This window comes from Anoplolepis gracilipes, chromosome 2, assembly GCF_047496725.1.
Source record: "Anoplolepis gracilipes chromosome 2, ASM4749672v1, whole genome shotgun sequence".
In the NCBI taxonomy this organism is placed as follows: Eukaryota; Metazoa; Arthropoda; class Insecta; order Hymenoptera; family Formicidae; genus Anoplolepis; species Anoplolepis gracilipes.
In genome coordinates, this window is record NC_132971.1 from 18,048,996 (window position 1) to 18,071,026 (window position 22,031).

General features: G+C 32.3%; 1 protein-coding gene and 1 long non-coding RNA gene across 2 annotated transcripts; one reads left to right on the forward strand and one right to left on the reverse strand.

Annotated features, from left to right (window-relative positions):
- Positions 1-465: 465 nt before the first annotated feature.
- LOC140676427 (D-beta-hydroxybutyrate dehydrogenase, mitochondrial) lies at positions 466-22,031 on the forward strand. Its single transcript, XM_072911464.1, has 6 exons — positions 466-741; positions 13,680-13,914; positions 16,395-16,635; positions 18,969-19,121; positions 19,496-19,703; positions 20,177-22,031. Exons 2-6 carry the CDS (start codon positions 13,708-13,710, stop codon positions 20,334-20,336), a joined length of 969 nt encoding a protein of 322 aa, XP_072767565.1. The 5' UTR covers positions 466-741; positions 13,680-13,707; the 3' UTR covers positions 20,337-22,031.
- LOC140676428 (uncharacterized) lies at positions 12,718-13,794 on the reverse strand. Its single transcript, XR_012048560.1, has 2 exons — positions 13,664-13,794; positions 12,718-12,918 (listed from the first exon to the last, which is right to left on the reverse strand). It is a non-coding gene; the product is annotated as an uncharacterized lncRNA (long non-coding RNA).

Sequence of the window (22,031 nt, forward strand, 5' to 3'; positions counted from 1 at the left end):
TAAATATTAACTATTATTTTTTAATTAAGTTAGATTGGAAGGAGAAAGGGGAATAAGCTTTCGATAGAAGCATATATATGTATTCAAATAATTATTCGATTCTTCAATTCAAAGATATAATTAAAAATAAAAAAAATTAATATTATCATGTAACCCACATGTCTGCGAGTTTGATTAGAACTGATAGCAATTACAATTACGATAAAATTAAACAAATTTTAAATCTATTATGTTAATTTTCAATCTGTTTTATCGATTGTTTTTAAACAAACCGCACATTCTAAGAAAACCTCTATGATAATGATCGGCCAATTTCGAATACTATTTTTTTTATTTTTTTTTTTTTTTTTTTTTACGACACTCGATGCACCTCAATTATTACGATGCGATGCATGTGAGAGGCGCGCACGTGACCGTAGGCGCGGCGGCGGAGGCATGAGAAGATGCCTCCTTCGCCGTGCCTTTTCCATTCCGTCGAGGTAGGCACGGCCCGAGGTATCGCGTATACCGTTCCTTCTCGTGGGCATTCCAAGCGGGAATTCTCGAAAGCCAGTCGTGTTGTAGAAACCGCGGCGCGGCTTGCCCGCTCGCCGGTACTTTCGACTGGTCGTAAAGTCGACGTTTCGCAGCTACGCGCCGCTTTCAGTAACACGGAATTTCGCCCCAAAAGCGGACACTACGTCGTCGCCGAGGTATTGCTAACCCACCCAGAAATCCCGACGGACCATCTATAAAATTCTGGTGAGTTATGCGCACAATTCTACCTATCCGTCTACCTGCGAAATCGACGGTCACTTCTGCCAGGCATCCATCCTTAACGTTGAATAGAACCGTTCAGCCGTTCAATATTTCAACTGTTGGTTGAAATATTCGAGACATTGGTGCTTTAACGAAAATTTATGGTTCAAACTTTTTTTTGTATTGAGTGTTAAGTGTAAATGTTATATTGTGTTATTGAAAATACATATTGATAAATATATGGATCAAATTATATTGAAACCTTTTGTGTTTACATATTGCTTATATAACATGCTCCTAGAAAGATGTACTTTTATTGATTCTATTTATAATTTTATGTGCCGCGTATGCTAATGTATATGTGTATTCTATTCCTTCAAATATTTTCTGTATTAGACAATATATAAAATTATAAATAGAATTTTGTCGCAAATTTTGTAGCAATTTTTGTCATTATTTATAGATCGTTTAAAACAAGCTTAATATATTATTACGCGTCCTGTTATTTGATATCTCTTAATGAACTATGCGTTTTAATATTCTTATTATTGATAATATCATAGGTATAAATAATATTATTAACATAATCTAAAAAAATATCACAATATTATTACTGACATAATTTAATATTTTATATACGTATTATATCATTATATTGTAATATTTCTATCAATTTAATAATAAGAATGATAATAAATTCCAAAGAGCAATTTATTCAATTATTATCATTTATTTTAATGCATTCAAATTCAACTTTAACTTTCGTGTTAAGTTTAGAATCTAGATTATCTGTTTGATCCAGAGAGACCTTCGTCATCGTAAAAAATAGCTTATTAAACGAATTACGAATATTCCAATTTTGTCGCTTACCAATCACGTAGAAAGATTTTTCTTCTGTTGACATTTCAAAAGCAATTTAGATGATTGACATATTTGATCGACCATGCAGAAAAAATTATTAAAACTCAATCAAAAGCGGAGATTTATTTTAGCCAAAGTTTATCTTAGAGTTACCACGCTAATCGTTATGTCTTTCAAAATTTATCTTTCAAATTGATTTTTAACAGTCCTGAAATCAACAGTACTGGTTCGTCGCTCATTAAGAAATCCATTGCGCGATATAGTACTTATTGTTAAACATTTAAGTTTCGATAATCATACAATAGAAGAAATTACAATATCGCCAAACGTAGGAGTTTGTTTTAAAGTTTATTTTAATGTCATCGCGTTAATCGATATCTGTCATTTGAGGTTTATCTTCGAAATTGATTTTGAATTGTCTTCGACGAAACTTCATCTCGTTATATTTAGGAATCCGTTGTTAGATATACGGTATCGTTTGCGAAATGTATCTTGCGCGGTTTCCGTGAACCAAGGAAACTCACGAACATAATGTCAGGGCTGCATCCATTTGCACGAGCGATTCCTTTGTTTCAATTCCTCGACCAGGGCGAGGCTCGCTGTTTCCGCTTTGGAGCCTTCGATTATCGCTACTAGCGGACCGTGTCATCGCGAATGAGACCGTTTCCGGGATCTCCGATAGATTATCCGCGTCGTGAACAATGCCTTTACGTCATGTTGTTTGTAGGAATGTAAGGTCAGCTGATGCGGAGGAAAACCACGGCTTATCACTATTAGATATAATGTATTTGAAAATCGATGTTGGACGTCCTCTCCCTCTCTTCTCCGCGTGGTGTAATAATAATAATAATAATTGCAACTTAATTAAGAAAGAATGCAACCACGATGCAGTGCGCCAGGGTTGCAATCATTTTTTTGCAAACACGTTTGACTCGTTTCGTGCTCTACTTAACTAGCGATTTAATTTTCACTTCGCATTGCAATTACCAGCTTTATCACCATAGTCCCAATTAAACTGCTCTCCCTGATCATCTTCAGTGTTCGCAAACATGCGATGTGCTGTCATCATCGTAGTTGACGTCTTCGTTGTTGCTGTAGTCGACCTATAATCTCTCCCGAACACTCGACAAGCGACGAAAATGACGGTGGCTGATAACGACGAGTTTCTAAATCTGCGATGAGAAATCGGTTTTTCTACTTGTCTCGAGATAGCGTGAAAGCGAGTGATAATACTTACAGGTACTCGATACATGAATTAAAGATTCTCCGAGCTTTTCGTTAAAGTTATCTCAATTCACTATTGAAATAATTAGATTAAATTTTCAAAGAGTTCTTACACTTGGTCTAAGATCGAATGAGAATGTAAGCTCACGAAAATCAAGAAAACATAATTTTTCTCCTGTGATCGTTTTAATTAAACAAGCTAATATAATATAGATGTTTATTTTGTTTTTAGGATAAAAAATCTGTTTACAGCAAAGCTTACGATAAAAAATGAAACATAAAGTGAAAAGTAGCGCGTTTTAATTTTTCTTCTTGACAGATGCCACTTTCGCTACGCCCTAATTACGGCGACGATGTGGGCAGTTTTGTATTTACTACAGGTGCTGCGCGTCGATGCATAGATCACGATTACGCGCGATTAACTCGCGCATTTATCTAATAGTAAAAAAAAGGAATAAAATTGTAAGTGAAAACGTTAATGTCGATGTAAAGCTTCACTTTGCACGGAAATTATTGGAGTGAAATTGATAGTTATACCTTGCACCTACAACAAACTTTGAAATCAGGTCGACAGAAATAATTGCCAGTGTCAAACAAATTCCGTCGGTAAAGCAATGTAACTTAAGAAAGTCAGCTATTAGAGGGAACGCACTTAGTTCTCTCAAGCCATAAATTAACACAGTGCTATTGTGATTTCAATTAAGTGATTTATTACACCACATTAGTCTGCATAACGTTCTACATTCAGTATCATTTCCGTAATTGAACCTTTACGCCAGGCAAACTAATTCCGAAGGTACTACGTCGCTTTTCATTCAAATTTTCACCGACGACATCACTTTTTATTCAAATTTTTATCGGAAACCGTTCCTGCAAAGAGAAATAATATTGGAAGGAAATAATATCAAAGAAATTCAATTCAAAATTTCTCGTTTCTCCACAAAGAGTAGTATTTCAACTTATCCATTTTAAATTAATAAAGAGCTTTGATTCAAAATGTGTTCCTTTCTTCACGAGTATGATTAGTTTTATCCATTCCAAATAATTTTTAACAATCCACTTAGTTTAGTCTTACTTGAAAAGTCTCAGTATCCTGCGAGGCCTGACAATTCAAAAGTTTGTTAATGTACCGGATGGATATACTTCCTCGACACTCGCAAAAGCAAATACTGGAAATACCGCGCGAATCTGGTTACTGAATCGTAATATCGACGACTGATGATGAAGTGAGTCTTGCGGGCACCTTGCATTCCTGGACGAGCATAACATTCTCAGGCTTTCAGTTCGAGGTAGGAAAAGTGCTTAGTTTAAACTTTCTAAGCGTTTCACGTCGCACTTTATATTTGGCTCCAAGGTATACACAGAAAGAAAGAAAGAGAAAGAGAGAGAGAGAGAAAGAGAGAAAGAGATTGAAGGAGAAAGAGAATGAGTGATGGAAAAGAGGGACAGCAAGGAGGAAACTATAAAACCTGATCTGTCATCGTGAAATGCCGATAAAACCGCTCAAGGCTCATTTATGCGATCGTAGCTGGTTGTTAACGCATGTAATTAGAACTCCATGCATGCTCGCAGAGTCCAGTTCTCTACCTACATGAATCGCTTAATTACTCTCGTTGAAATCCTTTTTTTTTTCCAGCCGGCAGAAGTTAAAGTCGCTCCCACAGTTTTCCCTTTCTATTTATTCAGGATTTTTGGTATAATCTGACTTCTGGGAAAATTATTATTCTCGAGATTTAGTACGCCGTACAAACAATTAATGCTATAATTTAAAATTAAAATAAAATTTTAGATTCTTAATTAAAATATTTCAAGAATTTATTACATATATATTTTGATATATTAATAATATTAATTCTCCTTATCGGGGATATTATTTACAAACTCTTTTGAAAATGTCCTCTTGCATCATCGCAATTGCGACGATCGGATGTATATGTCAGCTACGGACTTCCATATTGCATACTAGACCGCTAGCATGCTATAATTCCTTAGAATGTACAAAATGAGATACATGAAATTGATGGTGGTATTATGCGAATTGCCATTTATAGTACAGGAAGTCATGAATATGATAGAATATAATATGAATGTAGTAAAACGAATACAGCAATACTTTCACAAATAAATCGCTCAGATAGCTTCACGTTTAGATAATCTTTATACATAATTACATTTCCGTATGTTATCTACTAAAATTATTACTAATTATAAATATATTGCAATGCATAGGGAGTACAGAGATATCAATCACTTATTGCAAAAGATATTATGTTAGATTTTTTAATGAACGCATTAATTATTCGTAATTATAAATATATCTTGTTAGATAATAATTCAGATAATATTCACACTTTGTATTTCTTTTTCATATTTTATGAATTAAGAGAAAAAAAGAAAACCACAAGCTGGTTATATACAATATAATTGCATGAATTACATTATATATATTTCGTATTGTACAGGCTTGTTTTTAATTGGTCATAATCACATAAACCAATACTCTTTCGCTTGTAATATCATGTAATTCAAATTCAGAGAACATGTCAATATCGTATCAAATACAAGTGAAAAGTTTCAATAAAATCGAGCACGCTCATGTTTTTCAAATGCATAACAGAATTAAAACATATTTATTAATATGTCTGTCAATTTAATTTAATAAAAATGTGAATTTTTCAACAGCTGGTACGCCATAATAAATTGCTGTTGGAAAACAGTAATTAAAAAAAAAACAAATAATATTAAAAGATATTATTATAAAGGCAGACAAAAGAATACTCATCTGTATGAGTTTATAGCGAAATTTAAATTGTACTTTCATCGAAAGAGCAATTTCGAGATAAATTGAAGATGCGCATGATGGGATAAATAATACCGTTACGATCACGACTCATTTTCTATCAGAAACATGTAGGTGTAAGATGAACGTTGACGTTCCAAAATTGTCATGCAAATATTGAACGACGTACACGGGCCAGCACTATTTACCTCTTACACATGGTCGGCCGCTCGCGGTCAACTGCAAGTACCGTTGCTTCGTGTTGTCCGGGAATTCTGATGTACACACGCGCGCACACGCTTGTAACCACGGATTACACGTTGTACGCCCGCGCATCCGTAAACAGAAGTCTCAGTTGGAGCAATAATTCTTACGATTATGGAGAAAGGAGAGGAACGGTCAAGCGCTTGTAAAGCCGTTAACCTGCATCCTTGCCGTAAAAAAAAACCGTGTCGATATGCACGAATTGCCTCCTGGCGTATTCATGTAATGAATATGAATCTCAGAAATGACGAGAAAATTACAATAAAAATTATGAAAAATTTTTATTTAATACTATACATATAATTCGTGTTTATTATATTACGCTCAGTTGCTTATAATCCGTTAAACTTTAATGTTTCATTTCTTGTGTGCTTGAGGTCAGCGCATATTAACGGTATAGTTCAGTGATGTATATGATTATGTGATACTATTCATATACATATTCCCTATATTATAATAAAGTTATAAAATAAAATAATATATATATAATTTTATTATAATATATAACATATGTATATGAATATTATCACATAATTACATACATCACTGAACTATACTGTTAATATATATATTTATATATAGGACGTTCTTTGTAAAGCGGGCCATCTCATCACTTGTCCAAAATTCAGACTAACCAAGAAATTTCTTTTTAGGCTTAAATTGTAACTTTACATATTTATGAACTTTAATTAGCAACTGTGACTTTTTGAAAATTCAAAAGAATAAAAAAGTTTGAATTTGTTGAATAAAAAGTTGTAAAATTTCCTGTTTGAAAAATTCGTTTCAGTCTTAAATTAGAGTTACATATCTACTTTCACTAGCACTTTTAACCTTCTTGAAAATTCAAAATGGCAGACTTAACAGAGCGACGAAAATGTACAAAAATCCAACCAAACATTAGTGAATGATTAAATAACATTTTTTAAATTAATTTTTTATAACAGACTATTAATTTATGTAATTATTCAAATGCTTCAAAAATTAATTATTTTGGGAAATATTAAATTTGATATAATAATCGATAGTGTCAAAAAATAAAAAAAAACTAGAAACACTCTATCCGTTCATAGTTCGGTCTAACGGAAAAATTTTTTTCGATCTAAATTTGTACATATATGAAGTGCTATTTTATTAGCACTCTGATCTTTCTGACAATCATTGTCAAATTCTCTCACGTTTCATTTTACTTCAAAACTAGCGAGAGCTCGACATTTTTATTGAGGAAAAATCGAAATAGACTGCACAACACAATGCAAAAAAAAAAAAAGTAAAAACATTTAGCTGTTTTTTTTCGTGGATGTGTTGTTGTCTTTTAAAATACAATTTTTAATCTAGATGTACATAGTGCAAACACTCACGCTTAGCTGTGTGACGCGTTTCCCTGAAAGTAATTTTCCACACGCGAAATCGAAGGAAAAAGCCCGTTAATTTCGTAGCAGGATGCACACGCCAGAGCGAGGATAATCATTTGGCATACATTAGTCACAGAGAGCACGCGGCCAAAGATAGCTCTTCCTAAAATGCTTCGTTACCCTCGGCAAAATCGCGATTTAATTTCCTCTCTCCCCGCAAACTGATCGTTAAACGTGCAGAAATGTATGGCCAAGCGAATCGATGATTGACGATGCAATCGAGAGTAATTAGCTATCAAGTCGCGTTAATTACCGAACGATAATCACTGATGCAACAGTGCAGTACTTGTACGTAACATCGCTTTGGTTTCCCGGTACGTGTTACGTACGCTAAGTAATGAATCTCGAGAGATTAAAGCTCGGATATTAATACGGTCGAACGACACCATCAAGAACAATGTTTTTAGATTACAGACTACAGACATACTTTATCGTGTTATTTAATATTTTACCTTCATACCAGCTATTTTCGCGAATTTACTAGATTTCGTTTAGATATATAAGCGATTAAACGTCATATCGAAAAGATCTCTTCGTAATTTACATTCGTGTTGTTTACTCGCTCGAATCGATTTGAATTGATTAATTTAGTTTCCTGATTCGCTCTCTCCGGCAGGAAATTGCGGAACGCTAAAGAGTCAAATAATTAACGAATGTTAATTGCATGTGCAAACTATTCACAATCAGAGGCAAAGCGCTCGAGAGATACATGCAAGACTTAATTCACGTTAACAAAAACTATCGTGTTGCTTTGCTTTTGCTCGCTACCAAACGACGCGTGAATACACACATTCGTTTGTAAATGCAGAAAGAGAGCCGACAAATACCTGAAGGAATGCAGCGATTACCTTTGAGCGATCCCCCGCTAATAAATTCGCGGCTTTTTTTATCGGATATAACGGGTGAACGTGTTGCAGCAGCTGTGCGGCGAGCGTGCATAGCTTGGTCGCTATCGTTCATGTGTACACACGTGTTAGCGATATAGGAAAGGAGGATCGTTGCCAACCACGAATAGTTGCATACTGTCCCCATGGAGGGAAAGCCATGTCTCCCCCGCAGCCGCCCCATCGCGCATACCCGTTGTAACTTCCAACATTCCAACTGGCGCACGTCTCACGACAGACTCGGCACTAGCGATTAATTGAGATGACATAGCCGCTTATTAGCATGGCGTTGCAATATGCAAGTTGCTTCTATCCATGTGGCGCACAAGTCAATATTCTCCCTTCATTCCAATTACAAGTATAACCAATCTTGAGATAGTTTGTATTATATTATTACTAAACTTTCAATACTTTTCCGTTTTTCATTACAGAAGAATGAAGGAGATGTAACTTTCACGTATTGTTAAACTCTAACATTACTTTACGCAATCCAATCATGATACAATCGTTTAATTTAGCGCAAAGCAGAGATTCGACAATATAACTGCAAATTTTCCTTTTGTGATTTTGTTTGTTTTTATTCATTAATTCTTTTTCCAAATGAACAATGAGCGACGTGAATGACGAAAATAAAATTTATTACATTGTGCGTAGACAAATATTTATTTTTTATTATATAAGTTATATTTTTAATTACAAAACATACCCTGCTTTTAAAAAAAAATTTTATAACTGTCTTTAAATGAGACAAATATACCTATTTGTATAATCCCATATTACGCAAGCATTTCAAAATTAGTATATATATATATATATATATATATATATAATATATCAGCATATTTTTTTTAGATAAAATTTATATTTTTTTTATTTATTATTTGAAATATACATTTTCTTTAAATTTAATTTGGAACTATTATCATACGGTTTGTTAAATTATTCCCCTTGCAATTAGAATAATCAATGTAATTTCCACCTTGAGAATTGCGGGACAAATGTCATACCTATATTCAGAAACGTTATACATATGTATATTCAACTCCACACTGACAGAGAGAAATCATTAACGAAATAATTACGCAAAAGTTTCTCACTTGCGAATGAATACAAAGACGCTTTACACTTATTTATTATTATATAATACTGTTAACGTAGCTTAATAAAGAAAATATTATAAATCTGTAAAAAATGTTTAAAACTGAATTTTTCTTCTAAAAGTATAACATGAGAAAATATCGGAAAAATATGAGACAATATTTATAGTTTCTTTTTATATAAGTATTATATAATATATATATATATATATATATATGTATAATATAATGTATATATAATATAATATAATATATGTTTATGTTTTTAATTCAATAATAATGATCATAACATATTTTATTAAGCTTAGAAAATATAAATGCAATAATTGATGTCATAGAAACAATACTCGAGATATAATAGTAAATCAAGTGATTAATCAGAAATGCATGTAAATATTTTCGATGAAAGAGGATAAATCTAGCTATATATCATGCAGAAATACGACGCAGAAGTTCTTCTTCATCGACACGATGCTTCTATAGCTGCCGTTCAAATTCCGGAGAAAGTTAATCGCCATGACACGATCCAGCAGGAAGAGAGAAACGTGCTGCGTACTACGCATATTACACATGCATTAAATTCGCACACAGCTGGATGGACGTATTTGGCGAAGCGATGAAACGAATTAATTTCAACGTCGACTGACAAATGCCAATTTATTAGGCGTATGTCATCGAGTACTTTGCTATGACTGATGAAAATCACGCTTCGCATGGATCAAGATCCATTATCGGGAAACGGCAGAGGGAGCGTCTAATAAACGTGTATATAATTGTCATTTCTATTCTACAACAAATATTATCTACTACGAAGCTGCGATATTTTTGACGGATACAAAATGTCATGCTTCAGTCAACTCGAAAAGAAAATCTCGCAAGAGACGGACTAGTTTTCATGTATGCGCACATCTCAGACGTCAAACTGTCGTTTTTTAATGTAAAGTTATACGTTTTTTTATATGTTATGGCTTTTTCGCACATCTCTGTCGTTTTGTATGTAGGCGAATGACATTCTCAAAAAGGATTGCGTAAATATCTGTATGTGAAATTTCTTATTCTGAAACGGACGAGTTTGCTTACAGATATGAAGACATTTCTTTTACAAGCAACGCGTATATTAATAAAAAAAATTCGTCAATGGTTGTTTTGCACGAACAGAAAGCGTAGGAGAACATAATAAGATGTTTATTCTTTTTTTTTTTTATGTTATCTTTAATCAAGCAACTTTGAAATGCTAACAAATAAAACGTAAATAACGTAAAGTTTCTTTTCATTTTGCTGGAAGGGATACTGAAAATATCAAAGATGTAGATGTGCATACGAGAAAGCTTCTCGAGAACGCTACCGTGCAATATGTGAAGCAAACATCGGTTTCACGTCTCAGTATATCTCTTTTACAGCATATACGTATATTTATGTCTGATATGCATCGGACAATGCTCTTCGAGAAATGCATTTACCTTTCCACGTGTACGAACCAACGTTTACATACCGAGAGAGATAGATAAAGAGGTGAGAGAGAGAGAGAGAGAGAGAGAGAGAGAGAGAGAGAGAGAGAAAGAGAGAGAGAGAGTGAGAGTGAGAGAGAGAGAGAGATTCGTACAAACTATCTCATAGCTGTCTTTCTTGCATTGTGCGGTCGATGAAGTTCGTTTTGCTGCTGCATCGCATTGAGACTGTTGTTTTTGGATATTCCCCTTACTTTCTTTAGACCAAGCTTTCTCTAATTTCGCTTATAATTAATTTTGAATGTTTCAATTTTATTTAATTATTTTATTATTATCGCAATTTTTAATACTTTTAATATTATAATATTAATTAAATAGTAATAATATAATTTTTAATATTATTCTACAATTTTTAATATTTTTAATATTTTTAATATTCCATCTCTTTGTCTTATGCAGACTACACTAGACCGGCGATTGAACCCGGATTTTTTCGCTTGTCAATCGACATCTTTTTTAACTTGTAGAGAGCTATCTAGATCCCCGGACATCGCATTACGCGCGCTCATTATTCCCTTGATTCACGATGCGTGTTGCAAAGACGCGGTTCGATGTTCTCCATTACAGATAGATAGCGATCGGCGAGAAAGCGCGAAGAAACATTTCGCACCGCAGGAGAAAATGTCCCCTCCTCCATATACGACCTGAAATACGATGGCCCGGCCCGTTTAATCGATTCGGCACATTAGCGGTACACGGTTCCGCCGCTATTAAATCAGCCGAGCGAGGAGGAACGAACGCGCACGATTTTCATCGATTGTCGGAATTCCGCCGTGTGTCCATCGGTCTATCTCGCGAACCCCTCCGGCGAGCGATTTCCCGGCGGTGAGCAAGCATTGCGGAAAATCGGTAGCCGGCCTAGTAGACCGAGCCTAGATACAGTTTAGAAAGGCGAGTGATTCTTCCGAGCAAAAGCGACCCCGCCCCGCCGTTCACTTTTCACAAGAGAACCAATTTCTCGACTGCACTTCTTAGATTTTTTTTAATTTTTTCATCTATCGAGTCTGTACTTGTTAAAATAAAAACTAAATTTCTCATGAGCACTCTGTTTCTTCTATCTATCATGGGATTTTATATAAAATCCTCTAAAAATACAAATATCTTAAAAATTTAAAATATACTATTGTGTATATATAAATATTCGATATAGAAAAATGTAGAAAATATTATATAAAACTATTCACAAATTTTTTTATACAAGAAAAGGGATTTATTTTAATTTTTAAACCCCCAAAAAAAATTCTAGATTGATTTTATATTAGAAGTTTGAAGCTACTTTAATGTAGCTTTATAAGTATACATTGATGTATTAAATAATCGAAAAATTAAATTTTTGTGCACTTTTGTTTGTTCATTAGATATTTGACGTTCTAATCATAAAATCTCATCGCTATATACATTTATGTAATTAACAAATCTCTCATTTATCTTGAAAGAAATATGAATATTTGAGATTTATGCCTCCTATTGTTCGCATACTATAATAAAAGTGCCATATTAAAGATAATAAAGTGCTTTCCTTTGAAAATTATTCATTAGCGCTGCCTCACGATTTTCACGCTAGAATATACCTTTTCAATTAATTAGTAATTGTCGCTTTATGTGAAAGTTAATGCCGTTATTATCATTATTTGATATTATCACAATTGAATACTATTTCAGAGAGGAATATATTCAATAAATACTCTACTTATCGTTAATTATAATTCTGCAAGAACATAACTATCTGTAAATACTTGTAGATTATTTTCGTTTTGCAAAAAATATCCTGTAAATCTGTTTTAAATCTATAATATTAAAAATCCTTAATATATCTTGAACATAAAAATATCTCATTTGACACAATTAATATTTATAATATACTCCATATAATATTTAAATAATTTCATTATTTTTTATACAATCAATATTTTATATGTAAATAACATTTAAATAATTATACAAAATATGTACTGATATTTAAATAATTTTATTTTTTTATACAAACAATATTTTATATATAGTAATATTTAAGCTGAAATAATTTAAAAAACGAGATTTTGAATCAAATGGAGGATATTCATTAATCCTTGGGCTATCATATATGTATGTATATATCTCAGGCTATTAAAACCAGACCAAATCTCTATATGTGTTTGTGTGTACATCTACCTATAAAAAATATTTATTTATGGAATATATTTCAAAAAATATGTATGTATGAATATATATGATATGTGTAATACATATAGAATATAAATATAGAATTATATAGCATAATTATATAATTATGCAAATTATACTATATAACATAATTATATTATTTTATAAATTTCTTACATTTATCAAGAAACGCAAATGTAAATGTGCTAAACATTTTAAAAAAACTATTCATTCATCCTGTTTTTCTATTTCTTAAATATCTTGAATTTTTTTAAGATTCCTACATAAAATTATATTATTAGTATACACATTTAACAAACGTTTACGATATAATCATATAATTTGAAGAACACTTTGTTTTTAGTTTTTACTACACAGTATTTTATCCGCAGTATTTTTATTTTAGATTAAAATTGTGTAAAGATCTATATAAAAATTTTTAATCTACTGAAGAATATCTATTAACTCGCACACTACCATAACATTTTCTTTCTAATCAAATTATTAAAACAACTTCAAATTAAGCTTATAGAAAGTATTTTTTTACAAAATATGTAATACTTTTAAAGAGAGAAGAAAAGATACAATATAGTATATTTATAAATTTATTCAGAAAAAAGATGTAAATGCAGGTATTAGACACATAAACAGCAACGATAAAATTCATCTATTACTTGCATATTTTTGAATTTTGGTGAAATACCAAAGTTTAATGAAAAATGAATCCATTATACTTTTGACGATTAAAGATTACTTCTTTTATCTCGCAGATCTGTCGCAGCCGCTATCAGTCGCACAATGGATGTTGAAACTGGGGCCATTCTGGCCCTACAAATACTGGCTCTATGTTCGATAGTTGCAGCTCTATTGGCCTATCTGATGCGACAATCCAGGAATGCCACCGATGAGTATGAATCGCGTAACAAACGTCACGTACTTGTTACCAGCTGTGATACATGCGTAGGACTGCAGATCGCCCTTGCACTCTACGAAGCCGGTTACAAGGTAATAATAACGATCCCAAGAGGGGGAGATGGAGGAAGAATATGCATCTCTGCCATAAATTATCGACGCTAACGTAAACTTTGCCGTACGTTTGCCCTTCCTCCGCGTTGTACCACAACCGCCGATATTCTGCGGTTGGTAAATATTCAAACTCGAGCGAGAAAGAGAGAGAGAGAGAGAGAGAGAGAGAGAGAGAGAGAGAGAGAGAGAGAGAGAGAGAGAGAGAGAGAGAGAGGAAGAGAGAAAACCGCACTGAATGTCGAAGGCTGTGCAAAATAACGGCTCGCAGCTTCATTGCGTGGGAATCGTACTGAATGTTTTTGTTGTTACGTCAACTAGTGGGAAACCAACTAATGGATAGGCGACTGTAGACAGATATTATATTATCGTAACCGAGTATGATGTGTTTCTATATAAATGCAAATTTTTCGAGATAATTAACAATTAAATCGAATGATTATTTTATTAAGTTGTTGCAGATAAAATGACGTTTTTTATAATTCAACACTTTTTTATTTGTAAGCCTTTTTCTTTGTAAATAACTGTATGTGTATCATTAAAAAACGAACAAACCTCCTAAGTTAATACAAATGCATAACTATTTATATTAAACAATATACATGTTTAAAAACTGAGTTGTATTGATGTAATAGACGGAGGATATTTTGATTAGAAAAAAAATGTATTGTAATATAAGTGTGTAATATACACGTTTCAATTAAAAAAATCAAAGACATTTTATCTGCAATAATCTAATATCTTTCATTGAATTTTCAGTGGTAAAGGCAATTTGTGAATAAAACATTCACGTTTTTATTATTATTCAGAAACCAAATCACTCTCTTCTCCGCGCAAGAGATGAGAAACTAACTGTGCGAATAGCTGGCAGTTCTCTCGGGCATGTTAGCATTAGAATGGATAGGCGTCAGACATCATTTTGTATGTCCACTCTTTTTGTGGATGTGCAGCCAAAGTTGTGCGGTGATGTGCAACATGATGACAACCGTTGAAACGTAATATCTCGCGGCCTCACATCAGAATCCCTATTATCCCTTCGAGCGTGCAACATATTTCAAATTGTGGGAGTCCGGGCTCCAAATTAGTTTCCTTGTGTCAAGGGAGTGGAACATCGATGAGCCCTTAAATCAGTTCTGCGGACAGTCTCTCGACAGGTATTCATGTATCCATCACTGGTTCCGTCCGATATCGCATAACTACTGAAGAGTTACTCGATAAAAGATTGTCACTAAAAGAAGGATATTCGGCAAAGTCAGATTCTACTCGAGTTCTTGTAAAACATATTTCGTATTGATCTTGTAAAAATCAAATACAAACGTTTTTAAATTATATATATCTTCATATAATATTAGCTCTCTGAAAAAATATAATATTAACGAACTACTCCGCACGTGCGTTAATATTATATTTTTCAATTTCATTCTTTATGATCTACCATATGTATATGTAATACGCGAAAATTTTGTAATTTAATTCCATTTTTTTTTTAATAACGAGACCAATTTTATATTTCCTAATCATTTATTTTCATTTATTGATATTTAAATTAATATTTAATATTGAAATTTTGTCTGATTTCATTAATTAGCAATTTACAGTTAATCAACTTAGTCATTCGCGTGCTTCGAAGTATGCACTTTAAATTAGAACTGAATGGCGTACAGAACTTTCATGTCGTACAAAAGCAAAGTTAATGTAGGTCATCTGCGAACGGATTCCAATTGTGGTTCGATTGTTCCACGTGTCTGAAATTCGAGCTTTGGATTACCTCTATTACCTTTTGTGCACCAAGAGCCGCGTACGTCAAACGACCGCAGCTGATTTACATGAAGACCGTTAAATGATTTAATTGGTTTTTGTAATTAATAACTCAAAGCAATATTAAGCGGATATGGAAAAGTATATTAAGGTGCTATTTAAAATGCAAGAATATTTTAAAAAGTTAAAATTCCTTAAAGTTATATAAAATAAGCGCATACACGTACAAACTCAGCACATTTAATGTCGAGTCTCGAAGAATAATATTGTTATTAAATAAAAATGTTTTTTAATAACATTCAAATAATAACAGTAATATATTATTAATAAATTACCTTATCTAATAAATATTATTAAGTTGTTTAATATATTTTTGCATAAACATAATTTATATAATATTTATTTTAAAATCGATTGCATTTAGCAGTGATTAAAATCTTAATCGGACGCTAGTATCAAATTTTTTTTCGAACTAAAAGCAATTCTAAGCCCTGGAAAAATTTCAAGCTTTCTATTTTTTATTTAAGATCCAGTTCATCGCTCACAAACGTGCTTATGTGTCATTTAACATGACGTATCAGCATCAAAGCATAACGTTATCGAGCGATGTCGATATGGTGTGTAACGGAGTGGCACGCGAGATTGCGGGGGACGATGTGCTTTCAAAACATAACGTGTGACGTCATGTTCTCCTCCTGCGACAGGTGTTCGCGGGTCTGCTGGACCCTTCGGGCGGATCGCCGTCGGTCAAAATTCTGAAGGCGATCGAATCGGAACGGCAAAAAGAGAGCGAACCTGGAGGTACGAGTGACAATAATTCACAGCAACCGGAAACTGCAAGTATTCGCGGCCAAATCGTGCCATTGGAGTTAGATCCAACGAGAGAGGATAGTTTGCGAGCTTGTTTGGATGCTGTCAGGGCGAAACTTCCAGCCGGCGAAGATGGCAAGTTTTTTATTCATTTTTTTATTTATTTACATTTTTTATCTAGTCTGGTCTCTTTAGCTATAATGAAATTGAATAAAGTCAGCCAAGAGAGATAATTAAATATTCCTTTCTCTATTGTAAATTATAAAATAAATAGAGATTCACTGACTTGAGAAGATAATACATTGATAAATAAATAAATAAATGAGGATTTTATTATACATGATTTAAAAATGACTTTACTGAGATTTAATATTTATTACAGTACATTATCCTATATCTATGTATGTGTGATTAGTAGAAAAAAAAGAGTTATTCTACACAAAGACAATATTTTTCAGAATTATAATATAATTTTTTCATTTTGTATTTATCTCTATAATAAATAAATAATGAATAAATCGATACTGAAGAAATTAGACATTATATGAGTATTTAAACTAACAATAAAATGGAATAAAGAATCTTTGAACGAAAATTTTAGCATCTTTTTTGTTATTTTTTCAGAAAAACTTTAATTACTCTCTCATATTATGCAGATATTAGTCAATGTGTACTACACATACTAGACTATGTAAATGATTCATTTACATGTAATCTATGTAGAAAGTGCATCGTCTATGTAAACAACGTTTTTAATAGCTATGTTTTCTTCCTGCTTTAGTTTTGCTTTAGTTTATAATTACTTCCTTGACGTTATAGTACTGACGCTTGTCGTATATTAGCTGTTCTGATATTAATATTAAAATCATCGTCGAAAATTTATTTCTATTCTTTTGCCTACAATATTTAGTTATAGAACAATTAATATTTTCAATAGTTTTCATCCGTTGATGAATGTAATATAGAAACAAGAAACAATGTATTTACATAATTTTTATAATTTGCAGATATATATATATATATAATATAAATTATGAAAATCAACACATAGATTTAATATTAGAACCGTTTTATAACAATATTCTAAATATAAATATAAAGAATGTTGAAAAATAGATTCTTTTTGTTTTTACGATTTATTATGAATTAAAATGCAAAAATTAATAAAAAAAATCCAAACTATACTTCCAATGCAAATTGAATTTTTACTTTATACATATACTATTCTCTAAAAATACATTTTTTTACAATTATGTTATTTTGTATACGCTTTAACATTATATATGATGTATTCAGTTTTTTTCTTTTATTTAATTAACTGCACAAAGTGATAATTAAATGTGTATACGAATAAAATAAAATAATTATTCTTCTTTATATTTAATGTATTGTGCACATTCTAAGGTGTATCACATGCGTCAATTATTGTATATTTTCGAAAAATTTCGATATTTTTTCAGTAGATGAGTCAAAAGTTTCTACACGTTCAGTTTCACTTTTGTACGTAGCTTATTAATTTTATTGTTAATTATCTGTGAAGGAAGCATTATTAAATTTCAAGAAAATCTCATATTCCAATGTATAAACATGTATACATTATGTATAGACTAATGTATATGAAATTTGAACTCACAATGTTTTAGATGTATGTAATCAATATCCGTTATCATAACAATTCAGTAATCTTGTTAAGTTCGATGAATGCTTCTTGTAATTTTATTGACACTACCTGGATAGATATTGATGAATCGATCACATATAAGAAGTCAAAGAAATTGCACGAGATTGAGAGATTGAGACTATACATATCTCATAATACATATTACGTTTAAGACAAGAAAAAGAAGCAAAGGTTTCGAAAAGTCTTAATAAATTTTTAATAATATCTTAACAAAAGTTTTGTTTGATAAGTATTTGCAGAGATCACGTCATATATTTTGTACGATATTCGTACATAATATAATGGGAGTGTAATGGGAAAACACGAGGATAACATATTTCTTTCATCGTGCAAAATAAATAAGCAAACGTCAGATTCGTAGATTTCTGCTATTAGTTACCTTCGTGTTGGCTGTCAGGCAAATGTGTTTGTTGCGAAAATCTAAAAAGAAAGCGCATCAAATATACATTTATTTAATGTTAGTTAACATTGTTAGCGTAGCTAACTAACATTAAATAAAGTATAGGTAAATATGTTTTCATTATAAAGTATAAAAAATGCAATATTTTCATTATCATAAATCATACTTGTGATTGAAAGTTCAATTTTTGCTATATCATTATTATTAGAAATCGTAATTACTTTCGCGATTCCTCGTTACTAACTATACATAACGTTCTCGTTAGCGCGAAATCGATACGAGTGAAATTTAAGTCCGGTAAAATAAACTTCCGTCTATCTCGTTTCCGCACCATCCGAAGATGATCGCTTTAAGTACGTCAAAGTGCTGAACTTAACTTAATTGCAGGTCTCTGGGCGGTCGTGCACACGGGTGGCTTGGTTTTACCAGGTGTCATAGAGAAACAGACCAGCTCAATGTGGGAGTCCATGCTACGTCATAATCTGGTCGCTCCGCTTAGAACAGCCAGAGTATTCATTCCTCTTTTGCGTATTAAGAGAGGTTCGTTAAGTATACTTATCATAATATTAGAGAAACCATTTTGTCTGCCGCTACTATGAAAGACTAACAGTTTTTCATCTCTTGTTTCTTAAGAAGCTAATTACTCTCTGTGAATAAAATGAAAAGTACCTTTTATTATAAAGTAGATTGCTAATATTCGCAACTAGGATTTTTTAATCAACGTAGAACTAAAATTTTTGCTACATCGCTTCTCGAGAAAGTGAGCTGCTCCTTTGAAAGCCGCGATGTTACACAATTGCCTAGCATTAAGTAAAGCATTCGAGACGCACAGCGGCGGGACTGATTATTCACCGGTGTAGGTAAACCGTATTTTACTCTTTAAGCTGCTTATCAAAAATCTCTGTTCCCGCAAGGCCGCATCGTTCTTTTGGGTGACTCCGAGACGAGCTACGGCAACAAGACCGGCTCCGGATTAGTGGCGTTCAGCGCATCTCGTCGGGCCGTGGAAGGTGCCGCCGAAGCGTTAAAAAACGAATTACATTCCTCGGGCGTCGACGTTGTGCTTTTGAAACCGCCGCTGGTGAATCCCGTCATTCTTTATGCACCGCCCGTTCTCAAGACGTAAGTGCCTACCAAGTATCAGTTTATGACGCCTTATTTTCGCGGACTAACAAAGACGTTAAGTCGGGTAGATGTTATATAGGCAGGCGAGCATCGCGCCTAAAAGTTTTGTAAGCTGCTTTACGGTTTCGAAATATTCTCACTCTCTCTCTCTCTCTTTTTATCAATTTTTTGGACGCACATAATTCTTGCTAATTTCAATTTTAGAAATTCAGAACCGTTCGTCCTTCAGTTATTTATTTTTAGAAGCGTAATAATCAGAACACAGTAAAAGGTATTATTTTTTAATTTTTAGTGTTGAGAAAGGAAGAAAAAAAAATATGACCTCGTCTATCGAGAATTAAATTCCAATCACACTGCACTCCAGGGAGCGTTAATATTTCAAAGTCTTTTAAGTTTGTCTGCCTGCTGTGTCAATGCGTCCCGGCTTATGATGGAATTGGCTGTTACGAAGAGCATTTAATTATTTGCAGAGTTTCAGACGTGGAGTCTGGTGTAACAGCCTCAGAAGGGACATGGACCGCTCCGCTATCGATTCATTCCATACAGAACGCCCTGATTCCTGCAATTACAGCGTCGTGCCCTCTGAGCATTTACGATATGTCCGTCAAGCCGAGGCTCTTCTGTCGATAATCTCATTTATTGCGTAAAAATAACAAAGATTGCAGAGAGAATGTAATAACGTGGAATATTTTTTAAAAACGATTAATGTACAGGATATATAATAGAGCATGGAAAGTACGATAAATGCATGTTTTTTTGCAGTGTCATTTGCACTGACATACCATATCGTTTGCCCTAAGGCAAACAAGATTTTCTTGTCGCTTTCTGCATATGAAGATTATTGTCATTCTCTCACGTATTCGTCTCACAAGCAGTATCAGTTTCGAATTCTCACTTGTTTACCGTCCGTTTTGTATTACGTCCGCTGTCACGTTCCGTATTGATTCGAGGAGACGTTTAATAAAACAGTCAGTAAGCTTCATCACCGGTAGAATAAATTTGTGTTGGAGATAACTTTTTCTTAATACTGTGCGTTTTTTTTCGCTTCAAAGTCTTGTTTTATAAGTGCGATTTATAAGAATAAAATTATCCAGGAAATAACTACTGTATCCTCGTATATTTTGAAGCTGTAGATTGAAACTGGTGAGTTTATCTTCGATCGCGATGTTTAAATATTTGGTTGTGTGTTACGATTTCGCGAAGTGTACATGTATTCAAGAGGTTGAAACGGAAAATGTGTTTTACGAGAGAGAAATTCTAACAAGCGACTCTATATACAGTTAGAATGTTTTCACTCGTGCATGTATAAATACGAATCTATAATATAATATATGTAGACTCTCCTATCAAAAGCAGAATATCTAAAGAATTTTTCGAAATTTAAAAATACGAGAAAGATGTTAAGGATATAATTTATATGATTTAGTTTGAAGAATAAATGATACGGGATTCTTTTTTTACGATCATTATTTAAAAATTTTCAAAAATAATAATATGCTTCTTTTTAAAAAGAAAAATAATGTTTCCAGTCTCTCTTCTTCTATCTAATAGCTGGCACTAAAACGAATTTATTCTGCGTCATAAAAATTCTTTCCGCTTTACACACTTGCCTCTTTAAATTATACAAATTACATTTTTAATATCTTTCATATTTTTGAATCTATAAGAGTTATTCAAATATTTTATTTCCAGTAAACCATCCTATATGATTATGTCAGCTCTTCATAAAAGCTATTGTGTTTACAAAGCATAATTAAAATTGAATCTTTTTTGAATAAATTTATTTTTATATGGAAATCATAAAACGTAACATATATACAGAATCAATTATATGAAAATAAAAAGAAATTTGTATGTTTACATACAATTAAAAAAATTTTTTTTGATTATATATAATTATGTACTAATAACATATTTTTGTATATATATATTTGATCAAATTATATATATAAAATTTACAAAAGCTTATATATTTATATGCTGTCTTAACGGTAATAGAAATATTTGAAACATCATAATTTATTGTCGCTTTATGTGTATTATACAAATAACTTTAATAACTAGTTTTAATATGCTTTTATACAATTTATCGTTTTTTTCAAGAAAAATTATATAAAAGTATAATCGGCAAATACGAGAACTGTTACTTAACTCAAAATTACGTTCACTTTATTTAAGCGGCAGTTAACTGTAATTTTTAAATGGAGTACTTACAATTAACAAAATCTGAGCGAAATAGTATGTAAGGTCTAGTGTAAAGAATATGCATATTCTAAATATGTATGTAAATGTACTTTCTCCAAATAATTATAATTTTTTTAATTA